Genomic DNA, 21,979 nt, shown 5'->3' with positions numbered 1-21,979 from the left:
GCATCATTTTGGTTAATCTAATGGCCCAGTAGAGGTATAGGTTTTTCGCCTCCTTTTAGTGTCTCAAGCATCAAGTTTGTTGTTTTTCTTCTTTTTAAGCAAGAAATAGCCACAATGTAGCATGACCAAGAAACACAATACTCAGTATATGCTTTTCAGATACAGACTGTTGTGCAAACATTTATCACCAGTATTTTATTTATTTTTATTTTTAAAATATTTTATTTATTCATGATAGACACAGACGAGAGAGAGAGAGAGAGAGAAAGAGAGAGAGAGAGAGAGAAAGAGAGGCAGAGACACAGGCAGAAGGAGAAGCAGGTTCCAAGCAGGGAGCCCGACGCGGGACCCAATCCCGGGACCCCAGGATCACGCCCTGGACCAAAGGCAGGCTGAGCCACCCAGGGATCCCTATCACCAGTATTTTAATATTAACCATACTACATGAATTTCATGAATAGTAGTGCTGGAATGACACAAAATTTCACAACCAAATTTGTAGTGTAATGTTAGTTATTTTAGATTCCATTTCTTGCATCAATGCTTTAATGATAAAAATTAATAAATAAAAAGGTTCCTGAATCATTTTCATTTATACACTTGTTTACTGACGGGCAGATGAATTCTAACATTTCACCCATTTCTGTAAGTCATTTGCCTTCTTGTTTTCACTAACTCTGTTCAAAGAAATTAATGTGGTGTTCCTTACGGGCATTGGGAGTTGACCTCATGTAAAGACAGAACAATCCTGGCAATCAGTAGACAATTAGTGAAATTAGCTAAGCTTCTTTGCCATGGTTGACAAATAAAAACTCCAAAATCTGTTCAATAATGTGGTACTGCTTTAAAATGAAAATTGTATCACAAAACATAAAATAACCATCTCCTCCCATAGTTTCTTCAAATTATAGACACAGATACTTATAGATGTTAAGATGCGTATATAATTTGATTGTTCCTTACTGCATACTATCCTCATAAGGCAATTTGAAATTTAAAAATATCTCTATCTAAAATAGCATCCAATGTTGCATATCTAATCACAGAGTTGTCACTTGATATTGTCTCTAACTTAAAGTGTCAGCTGATGTTCAAAGGAAGCAACATGCAGAAGTAAACATAAATTATATCTGCATATCATGCATGAGGGGAAAAAAAGGCACAAGACAAGTCAAGGCCCAGTGACAAAACAAGAACAAAGAACCCTGCTATTTCTCAAATTAAAATATTCTGCAGTTTTTGAGTTAGGGTTTTGCTTTGAAAGTAACAGGGTTGCAGAACTGGTACCTATGAATGGACATTTTCTTTTGTCTAAGATTTGAATTTACACAAGTAGGGACAGGGTTGGGGTGTGGTGAGGCTCTAAAAGGGTGGATGGTCAATGGAAGGTCACTCTAAGAAGCTAGGGAAGGGATCCCCAAGGAATACCTTTGCAGGCTTTTTCACTGCCAGAGTGCTTGAATGATATGTTAAGCAAAAATGAAAACTTTTAAAACTTCTAGGAAACAGAAGAAAGAATATACATGGGAACTGGACACTACACAGTTGATGTGAGAATTATAGAAAAACATGTAAATTCCTTGCATGGTGCTTGCCATCGAGGACAACCAAGTAGTGGTAGTCATTATCTTTATACAAGCTTAAAAGACATGGACTGGCAAATGGTAATAATTGAGGAAACAATCTATTTCCACACTGATGAGTATTTTTATATAATCAAACTCATATAATGATTAGCAAGATGGTACAAATATAGTATAAAAGAAATGCACATCATTTTTAAAGACTCAATCTCCCAAACACTCAGCAGTAGGTAAGATGGATCAGAGTTACTTGAAGCAATAAATGTTAGTACCTGCTCACAATTCATTCTAGGAAAGCAATGTACAGTTTTTAAGAGGGAAAGATGAAATAAACACAGAAGCCTGGACTAGGACTTAGGAATCATCAATCCCATTGTATAACAAATGGGATTTTTATCCCCCAAGCCACTTGACACACCAAGGCAATTCCTTGCCACATAATACCAACTAAGAGTCAAGTGTTTTGACTTAGGAGTAGCTCTGTATTGAAAGGACCACTTTCCTTTTAGTAGCACAACTGTCCTGGGACATTTTAGTTTCTGTCCATTCTCTTAAGGCTTTTCACCTTAAGAGTGGCTGGAAGAAGTGGTATATTTACAGAAGTGTTTTTAATAGACAACTCCTTACACCTGGGCTGTCATGGACATACACACCTGTCTTCTAAACACTGGTCAGTATCAATCCTCTCCAGGGGGAAATATTTAGTTCTTTTCTGTAAAAGGATCTACAACACACCATACTCAGAAAAGGCTTATTAGCACAGTTGAAAGCTTCAAAGGGGGAAATTTTGGCAATCTAGATCAAGAACCCAGTGGGCCAGTAATTGGCCAGGTGACTGGGGCAAAAGGGCCCCAAATATTCTAAACCACACTGTTCTCATTTACAAGGTGAGCATGGCCTGGAATACACAAGTGTATGTGCAAAAATATATGCTTGTGTATGTATATAAAAATAACCCTCTCTTATCAAAGATTACTGTCATTGATGTACTTCCTTCCTTCCTTAATGGTTTCTACTCCAGTAATTCAGGGCTGCGGGAGGGGCAGGAGAAGAAAGAATCTCAAGCAGACCCAGCACTAAGTGTGGAGCCTGACACAGGGCACGATCTCAGGACTCTGAGATCAAGACCCGAATCAAAACCAAGAGTCAGATGCTCAGCCAACTGCACCACTCTAAGGGCTTACTGTTCACAAGTCTAAGCAGCTTCTTCTCAGACTCCATCTTCTTCCAACTTTCCTTTTTTCCTGAAATAATTCTCCACTTCCACCTTATCTTGGTGGTTTTGAGATCTTCCATATCTTTGCTGTCTTTCCTTCCCTCTTACACTTGCACCTGGGTTTGGTCTGCCTCCTATAACTCTCTACCCATCATCCTTAAACAGGCTCCCCAGTTGCTCTCAGAATGAAAACCCCTCCCCCATCTTGATCTCCTGCTGGGATACCATGTGCTCCCTCCACCAACACTGGGATCTAATCTTTTGATTTTAACAGACTTGCAGCTCCTACCACCCACACTTTGAGTATCTCAAAACTCATTATGCTCAAAACACATCCAAATCCTTGCCTCCTTCTGTGTTTATTAGTTCTGTTAATTGCCTCATTATCTTCCCACTCAACTTGGAAACTTTGAAAGTCTTCGACAATCTCTTCTCCCTTACCAGGTAGACCATCCAATTGCTTGTCATACCTTTTCAGTTCTGGCTCTGTAATTTCTCTCATCACCAGCCTTACCTCTAGGACTCCAACTACCCTGGTTTGGGCAGAAGTTATCCCTCACATTATGGTACATTCATGTACCACAATGACCTCAAGATAGGTCTTTTCTTTTGTTTGTTTGTTTGCTTTTCTTCCTTCTAATTGATCCTACAAATATCCTTTGGGAGCAATGGTCTTACAGCAAGTCAAGATGCTCTCATTCCTTGCTTAACAATTTCTAGTCCCAACCCTTTTTTCTTCTAGCTTTTTCTCTACTATTTCTCCTCAAGTGTGCTAAGGGTATAAAATCTACATCTGTAATTTTCAATGGAAATAGAACTATACTTGGTACCATATTATATAATTGGAATTTGCTTAGAACAGAATTTAAATGGTCTCACTAAAAACAAAAACAAAAACAAAAAAGATACATGACACATATAAAATTTACATTGTCTGGGGATCAAAAGGAAAATGAACCAGATGAAATTAATTTTAATCATATATTATAAACAACCCATTATATCAATATTATTTCAAAATTCAAGCAATATAAATACTGTTAATGGGATATCATCTATTCTTTTTTCAAAATATGTCTTTGAAATTCAGTATTTTACACTTAAAAAAATCTTAGTTTGGATTAGCCAATACCTTCAAGTGCCCAATAGTTCCATGTTGCTACCATAATGGACAGTGTAGATCTATAAAAATATTACCTGGGTTTGAAATGTTGCTACATTTAACAACGGCATGTAGCTTGATGCAAGGTAATAATCTCTCTGTACCTCAGTTTCCTTCCATAAAGTAATAACATTTAAATAATACCTATCTCAAAGAGTCATTGCAATAATTAAATGACTTAACACAAACATTGCTCACGCTGAGGTTGATGTGCAATAAAACTTCAACATATATTAACTGTCATTATAATCATAGCTATTCCATACTTGCAAAGTATAATCAGCATCCAATTCTATGTTACACTTTTCTCCGCACTTAAATAATCCTTCCCACCTATTATGTGCTAAATGTTCGTGTCCTCCCCAAAATAGTATGTTAAAGCTCTATCCTCCCATATAAGAGTATTAGGAGGTGGGTCCTTTGGGAGGTAATGAGGTTTATATAAAGCCATAAGATGGGACCATCATGTAAACATTAGTGTCCTTATAAGATGAGACCAAAGAGCTTAATCTCTCTTTCTCTCTGTCATGTAAGGGCCTAGCAAGAAGGTGGCTGTCAACAACTAGGAATAGTGACGTCAGGAAGTGAATCAACTGGCACCTTGACCTTGGCTGTCCCAGCCTCTAAAATTATGAGAAATAAATTTCTGTTGTTAAAGCCACGCAGCCTATGCAGTTTGAACAGACTAAGATATTGCCTCATTTTCTTAGATTATGTCCAATTTTAACATAATGGTTATATCCATGGGCTGTGGAGTGAGGCTGTCTTATACACTGGTTTTTGAATCCCAGTTCAAACCTTTATTATCTATGTGAATTTTAGGAAATTCTTTAACTTGTCAGAGCTATCAGTCCCTGATTTATAAAACAGGGATAACAATAGTATAAAGCTCAGAAGGTTGCCAAAGGAATTAAATGATACAATCTACACAAGGCCCTTACTTCAATTCTTGGTACAAAGTAAAGCACTCAATGTATGTTCACTCTAATTATTATTATTTTAAGATACAGCTTAAATGCTGTCCTCCCCAGGAATATTTTTCCTTCTTCATTTTTTAAAAAGATTTACTTATTTATCTGAGAAAGAAACACAGCAAGGAGGGGCAGAGGGAGATGGAGACAGTCTTAATCAGACTCTGCCCTGAGTGTGGAGCCCTGAGACCACAACTGGAGTAGAAACAAGACTTAGATGCTTAACTGACTGCACCACCCAGGTGTCTTAACCTTCTTCATTTCTGTAAGTTCTCTCTTCTGAAAACTTCCATTTTAGTTTCTTTTTCCAGCATTTTTAAAAAATAAGATCTTAAATCTTAGCATTTTTCTTCTCTCACTGTTTATAAATGCTTCCTTTTCTTCCTAAACAGATAGCAACCCAATCCACCTTAGCCTCTTCTATACCACTTATTGAAGTGCCTTACATAAAACAAACATTCAGGAAAATGTCTGTTGAATAGCTATTTGAAAAGATAACCTGGGTTACAATGTGTGGGATGTGCTGGAAAAAGGAAGGGAAAGAAGGCAAAGAGATGAAAAGCAAGGTTAGGGCAACAGTTCGGGTCAAAGATAACAAAGACTGAAGTGGACTACAGAAAACTGTACTGCAAGTGGTGAAAACAGAAGAATGACAAGGAAGTGTAATTTAGGGACACCCTCTACCACAACATAAACACTGCCTTCTCTTTGCTCATAGGTATATTTGTAAGACAGATGCTACTGACCAGAATCAAGATTTCTTTCGTTGTGCCTTACTTAAATGCAGGTATACACATGTGTTTGCTTGTGCATGTGTGTGTTTATCTTATACTCAAAGTTCACTGTCATTCATGAGTTAATAAAGACTGTACTTCTACATAGCAGAAACCCAATCCTTTTAGCTCTGCTAAAACACCCCCATGGAAAGGTAAAATATGCACAGGGATACTTAAAAACACTTTTATGTGAGGAGTACTTTAAGATGACTTATCACTTAGGCAATAGTCAATTAAGTTGGTTTGAATGAGCACTGCATTTCCAGGAGTCAGTGAATTAATCAACAGATACATTTGAGACAATAGCTACTTTAAGAGCTAAATAAAATTGTGGTTTTTATTTAATCTCATGTGTTTGCTCAACTCTAATAGCATTTCCAATGCACATTATTTTTTAAGTCCCCCGAATGCTTTCTTAGTCACCATCAGGCTTACAAAAATCCAATATGTGGAGCTATCAATGATCAAGGTTATAAGAACAAAATGCACCAACAATCTTGCCTTGTTTTTCTCTAGATTTTCACATTCATACTCTGATAAACTGTCAAGATTTAAAAGGGATAAATGAAAAGCATTTCAAGATTTAGGGTGCTGCAACTGAGGAGGATGATTTGAAATAGTTTATCGGTGAAAACAAGGAGGATGTCAAGATTTATAAGCAGAAATCAGCGACATCTCCATTTCACCAGTATCAGAGCCATCAAATCATATTACACTGCACACAAATACCACAGAAGAAATGACAGTAATTTGAGTTTATGGCAACAGTTTACTTGAAATGCCACATCCAACACCACAGACTCGTTTTCTCAGTGATTATAAGGGTGGCATCATTAAACCAATTGAAAAATATTCCTCAATTATTTCAGAGAGGACTTAAAAAGTTTAGTTTGCTTTTAAAGCTTTCCTTAACCATGATTTGGATGAAAAACAAGTGCAGAAAGTGATTCACATTAAGGTGACAAAGAACGGGATTTAACCACATTTTAGGAATATGTGATTCGGGCACTCAAAGATGTTATGTCCTTTGTACACAAACTATTGCCTTTAAAACAAGCAGAGTGCATGATTTTCAAATGCAGCCCAAATATGTGAATTCTGTTTATTTATTGGTAGATGTTGTCCATTACTAAGTCTACACTGTTAAAGGAAGCCAAGGCTCATGTTTGGTGATCAGATATTTCATCCTCAATTACAATATCAACAGTTCTTAAGAAATTATTTAATCAAGATGATCTGAATCATCTCATAAGGCGTGATCTATAGTCTCAGTTATAACACATTTAAGGATACAATGAGGAGTACAGGTTGCCTTCTTAATTCTTGAAAGTGGCAAACAAAGTTCATGGGTTAGTGTAGCTCTGCAGAATAAAGAGCTACACTTTATTCTGAAGGTATGGTGGGGGGCATTTACTGCTCTTTATGCTGTTTAAGCCAAGAGTGGGGCCATGTAAGTACAGTACCACTGAAGAGCTTATTTCTTTTGCTATCTCCGATCCGTATGCACAGAATCAGCATTTCTCTCAGGCTGGTTTTTCTGATGATTGCATGATGGCCACCTGCAGCAATCAGGGTTTCAGCATTCCTCACTCAGACACATTAGGAGACAGGGCACTTTCCATAAAGTTTGAACAAAAAGTTATGGCTAAAAGATTGCCATGAACTCAGTAACTCAGGCCAGGCACTGGGGCAAAGGAGACAGGTCCATCTCTGGAGCTTCGTATGGTGCCAATCTTGTCCAAGCATCGTGGTTAACTCACAACTGTAGAACAGAGTAGATGTTGGAGACACTACCATAATATCTACTAAAAGGTTAAGGACAACTGAAGATCATCCTCCCTTCTCAGATTAATGGCTACTTAATTTCATGAATAATTTTTAGGTATTATAAATCCCAATATACTGATTATTCATTAAAATTTTAAGAGAAGAATTTGATGATATAAGAACACCTTGAAACCTCTATAGAAATATGATATTTTTCATGATGGTTATTTAACAGGGCATCAACAATGATTTCAGCTATCCAAGGAAATTTCTCTTTCCAAAAGACATATTTACTTAGCTCTTCCCACTAGAGGATTAAAACTAATAACACAATATAATATAGTCTGTGAAGTCTACAATGTCCACATTCATTGATTAAGAGCTTGTCTACATTCAACATGCAATGACACTTGAAATGCAAACTCAGCCTACAAAGAATTTAGTTAGGCAATACACTTTAAGGAATTATGTACAACTCATCATATGAAATCAGAAAGTCCCATTATCTCAATTCATTTGGTTTCCTATTGGGCTAGTATACAGTAAAAACATTTGTAAAATGGTCAGGTTTCTATTTCATAAATGTCTAGACTTGTGCTATCCAAAAATAAAAGGCAAGCCATACACATAGTTTAAATTTTCTAGGAGCCACATTTCTTCATGAGAGAGGAACCACACTTAAAAAGGTTAAAAGATACAAGTGAAATTAATTTTAATAATATTTTACTTAACCAAATATATCTCAACTATTATCATTTCAACATCTAATCAATAAAGAATTACTGAGATTTTAAATCTTAATATTTTTGGTACCAAGTCTTTGAAAATCTTTGTATATTTTATACTTATAGTACATCTCAATATAGACTAGCCACACATGGCTAGTGGCTTCCATATTGGACAGTGAAAATCTAGAGTTACTAATATGGTTAAGCAATTAACTTACAGGTAATTAAGTCGTGAGACAACAGTCACCTGAGTTCTTGATTATTCTTTCCTCATGACTTATACTTTGACTTTATTCCAGAAATTAAATTATTGAAGTAGTAAGTACTACTGATTATAGTAGAGGACTATCCCTTGATTTCAAAGAGAAGTAAAAATCTTGATACAACCACAAAGATGAAGAAAGTTACTTAAAATCTTAGAGACTGTTCTCCTTGTCTCTAAGATAGAAGTGATAATATCTATCTCATTGTATTTTTGCGAATTAGATGAGCGAAGTAAAGCACTTCTGCAGTGTCTAGTACAGAGTGAGTGAGGTTCCATTCATTAATATTGTTAGTATTATTAACTTTGCTGTATTTACTATTGTTTTCCTCATCCACATGTTTCTTTTCTGGCTTCTTCTCAAAATAGAGTTCTCTTCTCTATCTCTCATCTACTTACATTTCCAGCTCTTAAACTTTTTTGACAGTAAGTTAGTAGGAAATATATGAACTATCAGGACTTTACACACATATGTTCAAAGAAAGACTCCAGAAGGATCAGGATATTATTGGTTTTGTTTCACTGCTATATTCCAAATGCCTATAAGTGCTCAACATAAAATATTTACTAAGTGACCCGTGCATGCTGTTATATTAATTCTTTTTAATTCTAATTTACCTATTTTAATAAAAAAAACACTGGTCATGATCCACTAAATTGACTTTGTGCTTTGTGTAACCCGTGCTTTGTTTGGCCTTCATTCCACCCACGAGGCACACCTCCTGAGGTGGACAGAGGTAATTTGGTTGTTTTTTTTTTTTTTTTTTTGGAATTAAGCAACCACTTTTTAATCAATAAATATGAACATCTGTGTGTTAACCAGTTATTAGGCCAGAATAAAATCGTAACTTATCAAGAATTCAAAAGGTAACCTTGAAAACAAAGTGGAAAAATCTTTGCCGTAAACTTTTCCCCCATAGAGAATTAGGGGTAACAAAAAATTTACTCAGAATAAGGCTTGGAATAATCTAAAAAATTCCAGGTAGATTTCAAAGCTAAAAAAAAAAAAAATTAATTTGCACATAGTGGTCAATACGGAGATTATCGGACAATTCAATGAATAAATGATTGAAGGGAGGAATCGCTGAACCTCAGGGAATAGTGACATAGCCTTCTAGTTACCCTCAACTCATCCTTTTCTCTCATACCCCACATCTATTCTACCAGAAAATCTTCCTGATTTTACCCTCAAAATACATACAGAATTTGACCAACAACCTTGCTACCACCCTAGAGTCAGCCACCATCACCTCTTGACTGATGATTATATTAACTTCTAACTAATGCCTCTGCTTATTCACTTCTCCCTCCACAATTAATCTACAACACAGCATACATCAAGACCCTTTTAAAAAGTAAGTGAGATCATATCACTTCTCTATTCCAACTATGCTATGGTTCCTGAGGGCATTTAGAATAAAAGCTCTCATTTACTCATTTTCTCTTACATCCATCCCCACATTACCTCCTGGCTCTCAACTATTGCTTCCTTCCTGGTCTAACCATGCTAGCTTTCCTGCTGTTTTTAGAACACTCAGCTTGTCAAATGTTACAACCTTGGCATGCACTATTGTCTTTGCCTGATCTCTCTTCTCTAAATACCCACAAGGTCAACTTATTCAGCTCTAAGTCTTTGTTCAAATGTTATCTTCTCGAGGAGGACTGACCTTACTTGAAATGGCAATCCACATCCCAATCTCCCACACTCTCACCATATTTTGCTTCTCTTCCCCCCATTGCACTATCATCTTCTAACTTGATGCCATTTTCTACCTCACCATGACACAATGTAAACCCCACACGGACAGAGTTTTGTCCATTTTCTCCACTGAAAACTACATGTGTTGCATAAACAGATGCCAAAAGGGATCTGTTTAACAACAAATGAACCCTAATGTTTTTTTGAAGAAAATCAGTCAAATCTGTCCAAAGAAAAAGTATTGCCAGAAATTACTTTTGCCTCTTTGTTGCAGGGGGAAACATGCATATACACAGTAACAGAAGGAAATGAAAAATAAAAGCACAAAATAATGGATAATAAAAGCTTAAATATGCCTCATATTTAATGTAAATATATGTAATGGAAACATAATTATCAAGCACTTGCTGCATTTATTGAGTTTATATCATTGGCTAAACACTACTCTAAGAAAGCAAATTCCCACAATGTGTTTTTACTTGCCATTTGTTATAAGATAATCCCTATAGCATGAACAGAGTTTCAACTTTAATACATAAAAGATTACTCATATTGGTTAGCAGAATATCACACTAACTTTTAATTTTTTTTTTTAATTTTATTTATTTATGATAGTCACAGTGAGAGAGAGAGAGGCAGAGACACAGGCAGAGGGAGAAGCAGGCTCCATGCACCGGGAGCCCGACGTGGGACTCGATCCCGGGTCTCCAGGATCGCGCCCTGGGCCAAAGGCAGGCGCCAAACCGCTGCGCCACCCAGGGATCCCCTAACTTTTAACTTAAATTTAATATAGAACCTAGAGGAGCACCAAAGTATATAAAGTATACAATCAATGCTTTTTAGAAAATTGGTATGAGCCCAGTTGTTCTCTGTGATATAATTACGAAGATTACCAATTCTCTAAATAACATTCTACATAAAATTTACCTATATCAATTAATCCAATTCTTCCTTAGAAATTCTCAAAGCTTTCTTATCAACATATCCAGAGAATTAAGTTGACCTTTAAACTGTTTTATGATGGGTATCCTTGGGTGGCTCAGCGGTTTAGCGCCTGCCTTCGGCCCAGGGCATGATCCTGGAGTCCTGGACTCAAGTCCCACATCAGGCTCCCTGCATGGAGCCTGTTACTCCCTCTGCCTGTGTGTGTGTGTGTGTATGTGCATGTGTCTCTCCGTCTCTCTGTGTCTCTCATGAATAAATAAATAAAATCTTTAAAAAAATAAACTTATGATGCTTAACATTTTAGCAAAATGGATACTGCTTTTTCTATAAATTTGCTCAAAAATATGTAAATTACAACTGAAAACTTTGTGATAAACTCATCTTGTTTTCTGTTGTTACACTTCCACTTCTTGCATATATCTTCTTTGGGAAATTTCAAGGTTGCTCTATGAAAGTTAATATAGTAAATAATAATATTGCTGCAGTACAATCCTTTTTCATTTTGGTCCCCTCTTCAACAACAGAATTCAAATTTGAAACTGTGTAAATGAAAAAAAGAATCCAAGAAAAGAGTATTCTAGTCTAAATATCTGTGTTGATCTTTCTTTAATCATTACTTGAAAAGGCAAAAATTTATAAATAGTTGGTCCATTTTTCTTCAATGCAGATTAGAAGCAGTCAAAGATAATAGTTTAGGAGCAAGACTGAGGCGTCACAGGGGATGAACATCCATTTAGAAGAAACAAAAACTTTACTTTAAAAGTCCTGCATCAGACTCCCTACAGGGAGCCTGCTTCTCCCTCTGTCTGTCTCTGCTCTCTCTCTCTGTGTCTCTCATGCATAAATAAAATAAAATCTTTTTTAAAAAGTTGGAGATTTTAATTTATAATCTCTTACTGATTATGAATTTTTGCCATATATTTTTATTTAAGTATGTGAAGAATGTTTTAAGTTTGACAGAAGAGTTAAAAAATCTTGAATATATGCATTTCTTTAAGTAACGTGTTTTACCTGGCAATACGTTTGTCCTCATCCTACACCAATTTTGCCCTCTTGGAAAAGAAAAATTACAAGCTACTTTTTAAATTAGTTTCCTTAGGTATCATAAAGAAATTGTGCTTAGGCAGAAAATCGGTTGTCTCCTCAAGAGATGGGCACTGAATTTTTTAGAAGTGAGAGGTGATGATCTCCGGAACTTATTTTCAGATACATTAGCCAAATAAATAAATAAACAGATAAAAGGAAATACAAACAAATGGACACACGGACAGAACAAATACAGTAAAATGGCATAAAATTCAAATTAAAAAAAAACAAACAGAAACAGCATGTACATGTGTATTCATTATACTATTCTTTCAACTTTTTAGGTGCTGGTTAATTTTTATAGTAACAAAGAAGGGAAACAATAAAAGAAACTAAAAATACTAAATGTAGTATATGTTTCATTTTACTTTTAAAAAATTTTCTTTTACTTTGCCACTCACCCAGCAAACAAAACAAAATTAATTTTTGATTCCTAAAATACGTTATTTGCGAAAGTAAAAATCACATTCTTTTTAAGATTAGATATGAAAATACTGGTGGTTTTTAAAACTTCTATTTTTCCTTGTATACTAGAGATTACAACTTTAAGCTCCTTTTGGAAAAAAAGTCACAAATTAATATCCTCAAATTGTGATTAACTGTTATAATAGTACAGTGCGTGTGTATTACTAGGTATTCTTATATTTGCTTGGAAGAGAGAAGAGCTTGCAAAAATTAGGGAGTTGGGAAGAGAATCCAATTATCAGAAGAGGAAATTGGAATTTTCTTTCTGGGAAAAATATCTATTTCTCTTTGCTACTGATAGAGTATTATTTCAACATTTAAAATTATTTAACATATAACTCAAGTATAGTTCTAACCTTAATTTTAAAAATACAGTTTATTGTTACCTCCTAGGCAGCCAATGAATGAAAGCAGGATCAACTGTTTCCATGACAACATCATCTTTAATTGCCAAAAACAAGAGTAACTCTTGTCCAGTCTCTGATGAATAGAATGCTTTGTCTTCAGGTAAATCCTTTAATCTGTAAAATATATGTACAAAGAAGTTAGACTTAAAAAAATTGCTTTTAAAACAGATTTTCTTCTTTTCATATAACTGCCATTCACAGCCACTCAAAATCCTAAAACAAAACAAATCTTTTGTGATACAAAAGAGAAGATGTATGAAATATAGATACTTCAGAAACACTTTTTGTGGGGTCTCTGAGTGGCTCAGTCAGTTGAACATCTGACTCTTGATTTTGGCACAGGTCATGATCTCAGGATCCTGAGATTGAGCCCCGCGTTGGATTCTGAGCTGAGCTTGGAGCCTGCTTCGGATTTTCTCTCTACCTTGACCCCTCCCCTCCCCAACTTGCATGCTCTCTCTCTAAAAAAAAAAGTTTTTAATAAAAACTTTATGTAATGGATATGCAGATGGAAGCAGCTTTACAGAATTATAAATGTTCAATAATACTAAAATATTAAATATTAAAACTTTAGCTAGATAATAATTAGAACAAATAACATATTATCCTAAAATCCTAACTTTTCTCATTTTTCTCTAATGATAACATTTTGATGAAACTAAGAGTCAAATCATGCAGATACCGTGAAGCCCCATTTTCATTGTCTCTGAATCCCTAATAAGACATATAAATTATAAATAGCATTATCAATGCTCATATTAAGCCTATTTTTTCAGAGACAATTGCAGAAAGCCCTCAATTATATATGCTGCATAAACCAGATTAAAAAATGCTAATGGTGGAAATTGTTCAGTCTGAGAATATTGCAAATGAAACAATTTTCTACTTTCTTTCTTGAATTCTCACAAACTCAACTGAACGTGCTGATCGAGAGAAAAGAATTACGTGGATACCTTGCATCACTTTCAGTGGCCATTCAAAACTAGTACAAATGCATGGTTAATGATCAAGGAGACTAGATGTGCACACCTAAAATTGGAGAATCTTTTCTGGACTGCTGAAACTCAGATGGTTCCATACAGGGGAATTAATGACTTTGACTATCATCCACATTAGGAGAAATGCTTAGTACTCTGGTTCAGCAGCTGCTATGCATTGAGCTGTATTAGTTGTTGTTGAGCAAGACAGAGAAATCTCAGCTTTCCTAAGACAGTGGTGGTTTATCATGAGATCTTGATGTGTGATGTGATGTATCTGATTGGAATGAAGTGTGTCCAGATAACAGTGTTGATAGTAAAAATATGACAACTTGCAAGTTATGTACTTAAAATAATATATTAAATCAGTCATTTCTGTCTAGTAACATTATTCTTGTGCACTTGTAATCTAATATATGTTGTTGGGGGGGGAAGTAAGAGGTGGAACTGCAACAAAAATACCAGCATTTGGGTAAAACTTGGTCCATGGGAACCTGAAACAGGTAGAAATACCTTTTGAGAACTACTTTTCTAAAGAACTGCAGGCAAGTAACTTACACCATCATGGGATCTATGAGCATCTCTCACTAGCCCCATTACTACAAATTCCAAGTATCTTGGGTTCCCCTATTACAAACACTGCTAAATAAATTCAAGTGCAAGCAGTCTACTTAGGTGGTGAAGGACAAAAATGTCAGCATATGGAGAAAGGAGATGGGGAGGAGGGAAGTCAATAAAGGGTAAGAAATAAAGTCACTAATCCCTATGTTTGTTTGACGGGAGCTTACTCTTGCTGGGGAAACTCTGGAGGTCCAGGCCTAGTAGAATGCATGCCTCAGAGTCATTCAAGACTTATCTAGAGTTGCCCAAAGTTATCCTCGCCAATGAACAAGAGAGCTGGGGTATTTATACACCAACCTCCATTAGTCACCATTTGAAGGCTATTCTTAGGAAGTATTAACTACACAGCACTTCTAACCTCTGGTTGGGGGAAACAAAATGGCTCCAGAGGCCAAAAACATGACTTCAGCTGGAAGTGGTGTTGCACTGAACTGGAAGTGGTGTTGCACTGAAGTGACAAAAAACTAGAGGTTATGTGTGGGGAAGATGTAGTGTCTATCACAGCAGGCATATGAACATGAGAGTTTTTGAAGCTATTTTCAACACCATCAGATCCCAAAAGACTGATGGCCAAAATTACTCAATGATTTAAGTACACAGTGAGGACACACATTCTGCCACAATCAATCATTACACTTCTCAAGCTTTTCCAGTGGCTGAGTTCCCCTACTTGGATCAAAGGCTTTCAGATAGATACTTAGCCTTCCTTCTTTTATTTCTTCTCAATCAGTGACAGATTTTGTGTTCATAATTGTTTTCAATTACTAAACTGAATGATAACTGAAATCATTCTAGATTATATTTAACTTATAACTGATATCCATAAATGTTATAATCTCCTCCTAATCATGCATGTCAGAAAAGTTCTCCAGAAATCACAAGAAGGGTAACATAAACTACACAAACATACACATGCATGTTCACACACACACAAAGTAGAAAAGCAGGAGATTTTTTTTAAACCCTCAAGTAAAATACAATGGCAGTCACAAAAGGCATGGGAATATGAAATGCAATGATATTATATATGATGTGTCCGATTCATAAAAAATTCGGAGTGATATCAAGATTTATTAAAGTCTGGAGAAAATAGGTAAGTCTTGAACAGAGGAAAGGCTTGAGAAAAACAGTGAACTGGTATCTCCTCCTGTGAGGAGTGAAAGCCATCCAGTTTATACACTAAATCAAATCAGAAAGAATGTGGTAATAACAAAAAAAAAAAAAAACATAAAAAGAACAAGTAGTTGGAACTTTCAGGAAAGAAGAAAAGACAAATTTTAACAAAGCATCCTGTAGTAACAATATCATAATCATTAAAAAGCATCCAAGGAGGTGCTTGGGTGGCTCAGTTGGTTAAGGGTATGCCTTCAGTTCAGGTCATGATCCCAGGGTCCTGGGATTAAGCCCTGCATCAGGTTTCCTGCTCAGTGGAGACAGTTTCTCCCTCTCCTTCTGCCCCTCCCTATCCTTAGTCTCTATCTCAAATAAATAATAAAAAAAAAAGCATCAAAGGGCACCTGGCTGGCTCAGTTGATAGAGTATGAAACTCTTGATCTCATGGTCATGAGTTCAAGCCCCATGTTGGACATAGAGCTTACACACATACAGACAAATATACATAAATGTATTACCTATTTATTAAAAAAAGCACATCTACATAAATATGAAAGACTTTTCTCTGTGTCATATAGAAAACAAAATATATGGTCTTTGCTCTGACATTGCAATGGAGAAAGAAAGTGTTATAAACACTTATAAATAGGATAAGGAGAAAATTACTAGATTGATACTCTCTGAAGGTAGGACAGCAGCTCATCCATCACTGGTCGCTCCAATGTTCCAAACATCCTGTATTAGAGTAGGCTTTCAAGTTTCAAGTTTTAATGTTTCTTGCTGAGCTTTAAGAACAATGAATAATTCAACTTAGGAGATTAAATCTTTGTACTGGACATCAAGTGAGTGAAAGCATTTCTATTAGAACAAAAAGATAAGTCACAGTTTGGGATTCAGCCACTATTTGAAAATAATTTCAGGAAAATGTGCATAAAGACATTAAAAAGATGATGCATTTAAAAATGTTATTGGGCTACCTGTGACTCAGTCGGTTATGTGTCTGCCTTCAGCTCAGGTCATGATCCCAGGGTCCTGGGACTGAGCTCCCATCAAAGTCTACTTCTCCCTCTCTCTCTGCCCTTCTTCCCCACCCCACCCTCCTCTCATGCTCTCTCTCTGGTGTGCTTTCTCTAATAAATAAATAAAATCTTTTAAAAAATGTTATCTTCAAAGTACCTGAGTGGCTCAGTCGGTTGAGTGCCTGACTCGTGATTTCAGCTCACGTCATGACATCATGGGTCATGGAATCGAGCCCTGCATCAGGCTCCACGCTCAGTGGGGATTTTGCTTGTCCCTTTCCCTCTGTTTCTCCCCTCACTTGCCCTCTCTCTCTAAAATAATAAATAAATCTTTAAAAAATGTTATCTTCCCAACAATGCATCCCCCAAACAGCATGCCTATCACTTAAATTTTAAAAGTATGAAAGTGTTCTAGGAAGTTATAAAGTTTTTTTGAAAACTCATCCATTCAATAAATATTTATTGAGCATCTAATAGGGGCTGGGATTTCAAGTCTCAAGGAAGGTAGCAGTGAGGACGACATTATCAGGTCATTGATGAATGCCCTCAGGCATTCCTGCCCACAAAAAGTAAAACACAATTCAAAAAATTACATAGTATTTATAAACTAACCACTGTGAAAGGTATAATGGAGGGGTAGAAGTCTTTGAAAAGCCCAGTGAGATAGGCCCTCATCAGGAAGGTCAGGGAGGGGTAGCCCCGGTGGCACAGCGGTTTAGCGCCGCCTGCAGCCCAGGGCGTGATCCTGGAGACCCTGGATCAAGTCCCATGTCGGGCTCTGTGCTTGGAGCCTGCTTCTCCCTCTGCCTGTGTCTCTGCCTCTCTCTCTCTCTCTCTGTCTCTATGAATAAATAAATAAAATATTAAAAAAAAAGGAAGGTCAGGGAAAGCTCCTCTGAGGAGATAAAGTGTAATAGAAGAAAAGAACGTATCATATAATCAAAGGCATGGATGTGTTGAAGGGGAAGGAAAGGAAGGAATTTCCCAGGTATAGACAAATACTTGGTATGGCTTTGATCTGGCAAAGAGCCTGGTGAGGAGTCACTACCTGGACTTTCTCCCATCAACTACCACCTCATCTCCCAAGAACTGCCCCAGCACCCCACTCCAACACACTGGACTGACTACCTAAAAAGTTAATCCCTGGTTCAGCAGGGGGCTTCCAGAATCCTGATCTGGCCCATGTCACTTCTAATTGGTCAGTGTCCATGCCCTATCTCTCTGATTAAATATTTTGGCAGTCAGCTATGGACATAAGGAATAAAATATGCAAGGGCCTTGGGCTTAAGGGCTCATGGCTTGTTGCTAGAACAGAAAGAAAGCTAATGAGATGAAATGCAGGTGGCCAGGTTGAGTGTGGTATGAAATAAGATAGCAGATGTATAATGCCTGGCTGCAGACCTCACATGTCTGGCTAAGAATATTAGTATCAAGATAAAGTCCTTTGAAAAGTCACTGTAGTATTAATCAGTAATTGCCATGATCGGATTTGCAATGAACATTCAATCAGACATATTATATAATCTGTATCAGACTTAAAAGGATGAAAAGAAAACATTTTGCAACACATTAGTTTTGTTCTTATCCTCAAATTCATAGAAATCAGAGGCTAGACAATATTAGGTAAACTATCTAATTTAAGAGAAGAAAAACAAATATTCTAATATTCTTATATATGCACCCACACATACACATACACACACAGAAACACACTGAATAAGGTTTGAACATAAAACCTCATTTAGGAATATTCTTTCTAAAAATTATGTCGCCCACTTTTAATCAGTGCTGAAGTAGGGCACTGACTTTATAAATAATGAAGGTAATTAATACAATCACGACCTGACTTCTCAGCATTGCCAAGTATTGTCACGGAGAGACGGGACATAGAAAAGCCTGTTCCATTTCTGAAATCACCAAGCTAAAATAAATACAAAGGAAACTACTGAAGCAAGACAAATACAAATCAAAATGTCATCTGCTACATTAGGAATATTCTACTAGTCATAGGAATGTTGTAAATAAAAGAAAAAATACCCTTTAGAATTTTCTCTGCTAATAGACATTTGCATCTGGGGGCTACAGCTTAATATATTCATAACACGTTTCTCATGGCAATCTTTAAATAGCCCCCAAATTTAGTACATATTGACAACTGTACTATCTATGCTTAATGTCAGCAGAGCTAAAAAATGCTAGACCTTGGACTCAAAACCAAAAATGCTCTAAATAGTTGTTCCTGGTTGCTCTAAAAGAAGAGGCCATTTGTGGCTTTTGTCACATACTTTACAAAATTGCTACCAAGATTATAGATCACGAAATATTGATAATATATTTATAATATTAAAAGTCCATGGGTAACTTTGAATGTAGTCTTGGCAAACGCTCAGAGTTAAGTTTCTTTATGTGGTGGAAAGTTTAGGTGTGAGAATGATCTGGTTTCATTTGTATCAGAGTAACTGGCACTTAATAAGCATTCTCTTTTCAAGGAGACAAACCCTACAGAAATTTTGTCTAGATGGATTGTTTAACACATCTCTCATATCCACAAAAAGATAACTCTGACCCTGACATCTGAGAAAAAAACTCCATTCACAAAAAAAAAAACTCTATTCACTGAATATATATTGTTCTGAACCCCCACCAAATGCCCCTCCCTGCCCCTCACCAAGGAGCCAAAACAACCCTTGAACAGATTAGAGATTTATAGTATAGTGAAACATTCAATTATTAATAAATAAAAGTTTGATGCCTATGGGTTTTGTATTTTGAGTCTTCTAAAACTAGTATTAACTCACTATCATGGAATGCAACCATAATACCACAGCAGTCAACTAATAAATAAGTTTAAGGGCTTTATGAGACCGTACATCCTACCAGATCAGAAATCAGGCATCATCTACCTCCCTTGTTTTCGTTCACAATCACCATTCATTCATAATCTGCACATCTTCCCGAAACGCAGGTGATCTATTCTGCATACCAAACCTCTTCCCTGCTGGAACTGAACTGGCAGGGAATTAAACTTACATGAACATTGGACTCCCCCAAGTCCAAGATTCTTGACAACTCCACACACATCCTCCCTATAACTCACAAGGGTTCAGTAGCTAAGGAGAGGGAAGCTCATAATGTGCCCAGTCTGATCATATCTTCACACCAGCAGTTCTATGTTTATAGTAGCACAATCAGCAAACACAGCAAATGCCAGCTGGAAGTCATCTTGTGCTCCCCGGGACCCCTACAGCACCTGATCTTCCTTCCTTCATGCTCAACATTTTCAACACCTCCCATTACGGTTAGTTTGACTATGGTTTCTCTGCAATTAGACTAAGATGTGCAAAAAAACAGTGATCTATATAACCTGTTGTAGGTTAAGGCACCTTCTGTGAATCAGCCAAACCTATGGATTCAGCTAACTAACTCTCCGCCTGAATACATACAGACTGACATAAGTTCTGCACACAATTGTTTTTCTACACAGATATATCTACATAGATATTATCTATCGATATAGATATAGATATAGATATATGAATGTATATATATTTGGGTATTAATTTTTGTTTTTGGGTTCATGCAAAATTATGAGAGACTATCAAAAATAGAATTAAATATAAATTATACAGAGAGAAAAAAATATGTTAAAAAATATTCTGAGAAGGCTACTGTTGAAGGCTTGATAAAGAAGCTGAAATTATGAAGCTGTTTTTGGTATAGTGAGGCATGTCATCTCTGACATCCAGTTAATTCTTTTCTTCTGGCCTTTTAGCAATCAATGTACACAGGCAGAAACAGAATCAGTCACGTTGTGCATACGATGAGTCGATGAGTCAGCTATATAAAAAACTTTGCCAGAACACTCTGAGTTGCCTTGTGTTGATTTCAGAGCCTCTGTACTTTGTCCTCAATACAAAGACATCTTCTCTGGCAACTCAAAGAGATCTCCCTGTCCTCAATTCAAAGAGATTTTCACTGATGATGTGTCAGGAAAAATTACATATCCATTCTTCAATTGGTTCCACTGGCTTCAGCCAAACGCACACTGAAGGGAAAAGACACGGCCACCAGAACATGCCAACCCATTTCCTGCTTCATAATATTAGACAAAATGTCAACCTTTCTTAAGTGTACTCCAGAGAGTGCTTACTTCAATTCACTTGCTTTATGTTAAGCCTCAAATGAACATGGCCATTTCCAGGGCACGCTGTTTTACAAACATCTCTCCAACAACGGGTGACTACTTAGCATGCAACGTTTGCCCTTGTAGTATGCTCAGGACAATACTTTTGTTTTGGAACAAGTCCGAATTTCAAAAAAAGCAAAAAAAATTGTGGGATTTTCTAATGGAGCCTTCATCCCTGAAAAAGACCTTGTCTAATGTTTTTCTAATATAGTCAGACCTAAGGTGCTCTTTTGGGATTTTTAAAAAATTTCATACCTTGGGACACTTGGGTGGCTCAGTGGTTGAGCATCTGCCTTTGACTCAGGGTGTGATCCCAGGGTCCTTGGATCGAGCCCCCCGTCAGGCTCCCTACAAGGAGCCTGTTTCTTCCTATGTCTCTCTGTGTCTCTCGTGAATAAATAAATAAAATCCTCAAAATTAAAAAAAAATTAAAAATTTCATACATCTAATGAAAGAAACCATGTGAGGGCACTAGAGTGGCTCAGTTGGTTTAGCATCTGGCTCTCAGTTTTGGCTCAGGTCATGATCTCAGGGTTGTGGGGTCAAATCCCACATCACGCTGCTTGCTCAGCAAGTCTACTTGGGATTCTCCTCCTCCTCCTGCCCCTCTTCCCCACTCACACATGCATGCTCTCTCGCTCAATAAATTAAAAAAAAAAAAAAAAAAAAGGAAAGGAAAGGAAAAGAAAAGATCCTTGCCCTCATTAAGGGACTTAGACTTTGGGGTCTCACCACATTTAATGATAATAAGAAAACTAAACAATAAGCAAATTCTAGGACATATTTTTATCCTTGACATTTTCCAAATTAAACAGGAACAAAATGAACAGACATTTCCATAATTATAAATGCTGCATGAGTTTTCTTTCCTTCTTATCAAATAGGAAATTACTGCAGACCTCATGATATGGTGATGAGGAGCAGTGTACCTTTCCTAAGTTGGCAAACAACATTCCTTGCCATCATATGTTTATTTAGAATTTTAAAATAGCTTAA

General features: G+C 36.5%; 1 protein-coding gene across 5 annotated transcripts in view; it reads right to left on the bottom strand.

The window, feature by feature from the left end:
• CNTN3 (contactin 3) overlaps positions 1-21,979 on the bottom strand; it is a 327,555-nt gene that overhangs the window by 230,672 nt on the left and 74,904 nt on the right. For all 5 annotated transcript variants that reach the window (XM_077858046.1, XM_077858048.1, XM_077858044.1 and 2 more), the window contains one exon: positions 13,047-13,181. In XM_077858046.1, the coding sequence (XP_077714172.1) occupies positions 13,047-13,101 (55 nt within the window). In that variant the 5' untranslated portion in view covers positions 13,102-13,181. The remainder of the gene's footprint in view (positions 1-13,046; positions 13,182-21,979) is intronic.

The sequence above is a fragment of the Canis aureus genome, chromosome 19, assembly GCF_053574225.1.
Source record: "Canis aureus isolate CA01 chromosome 19, VMU_Caureus_v.1.0, whole genome shotgun sequence".
NCBI classification, from domain to species: domain Eukaryota; kingdom Metazoa; phylum Chordata; class Mammalia; order Carnivora; family Canidae; genus Canis; species Canis aureus.
Note: the sequence above shows the minus strand (reverse complement) of the source record. Positions and strands in the feature narration are given on the sequence as shown.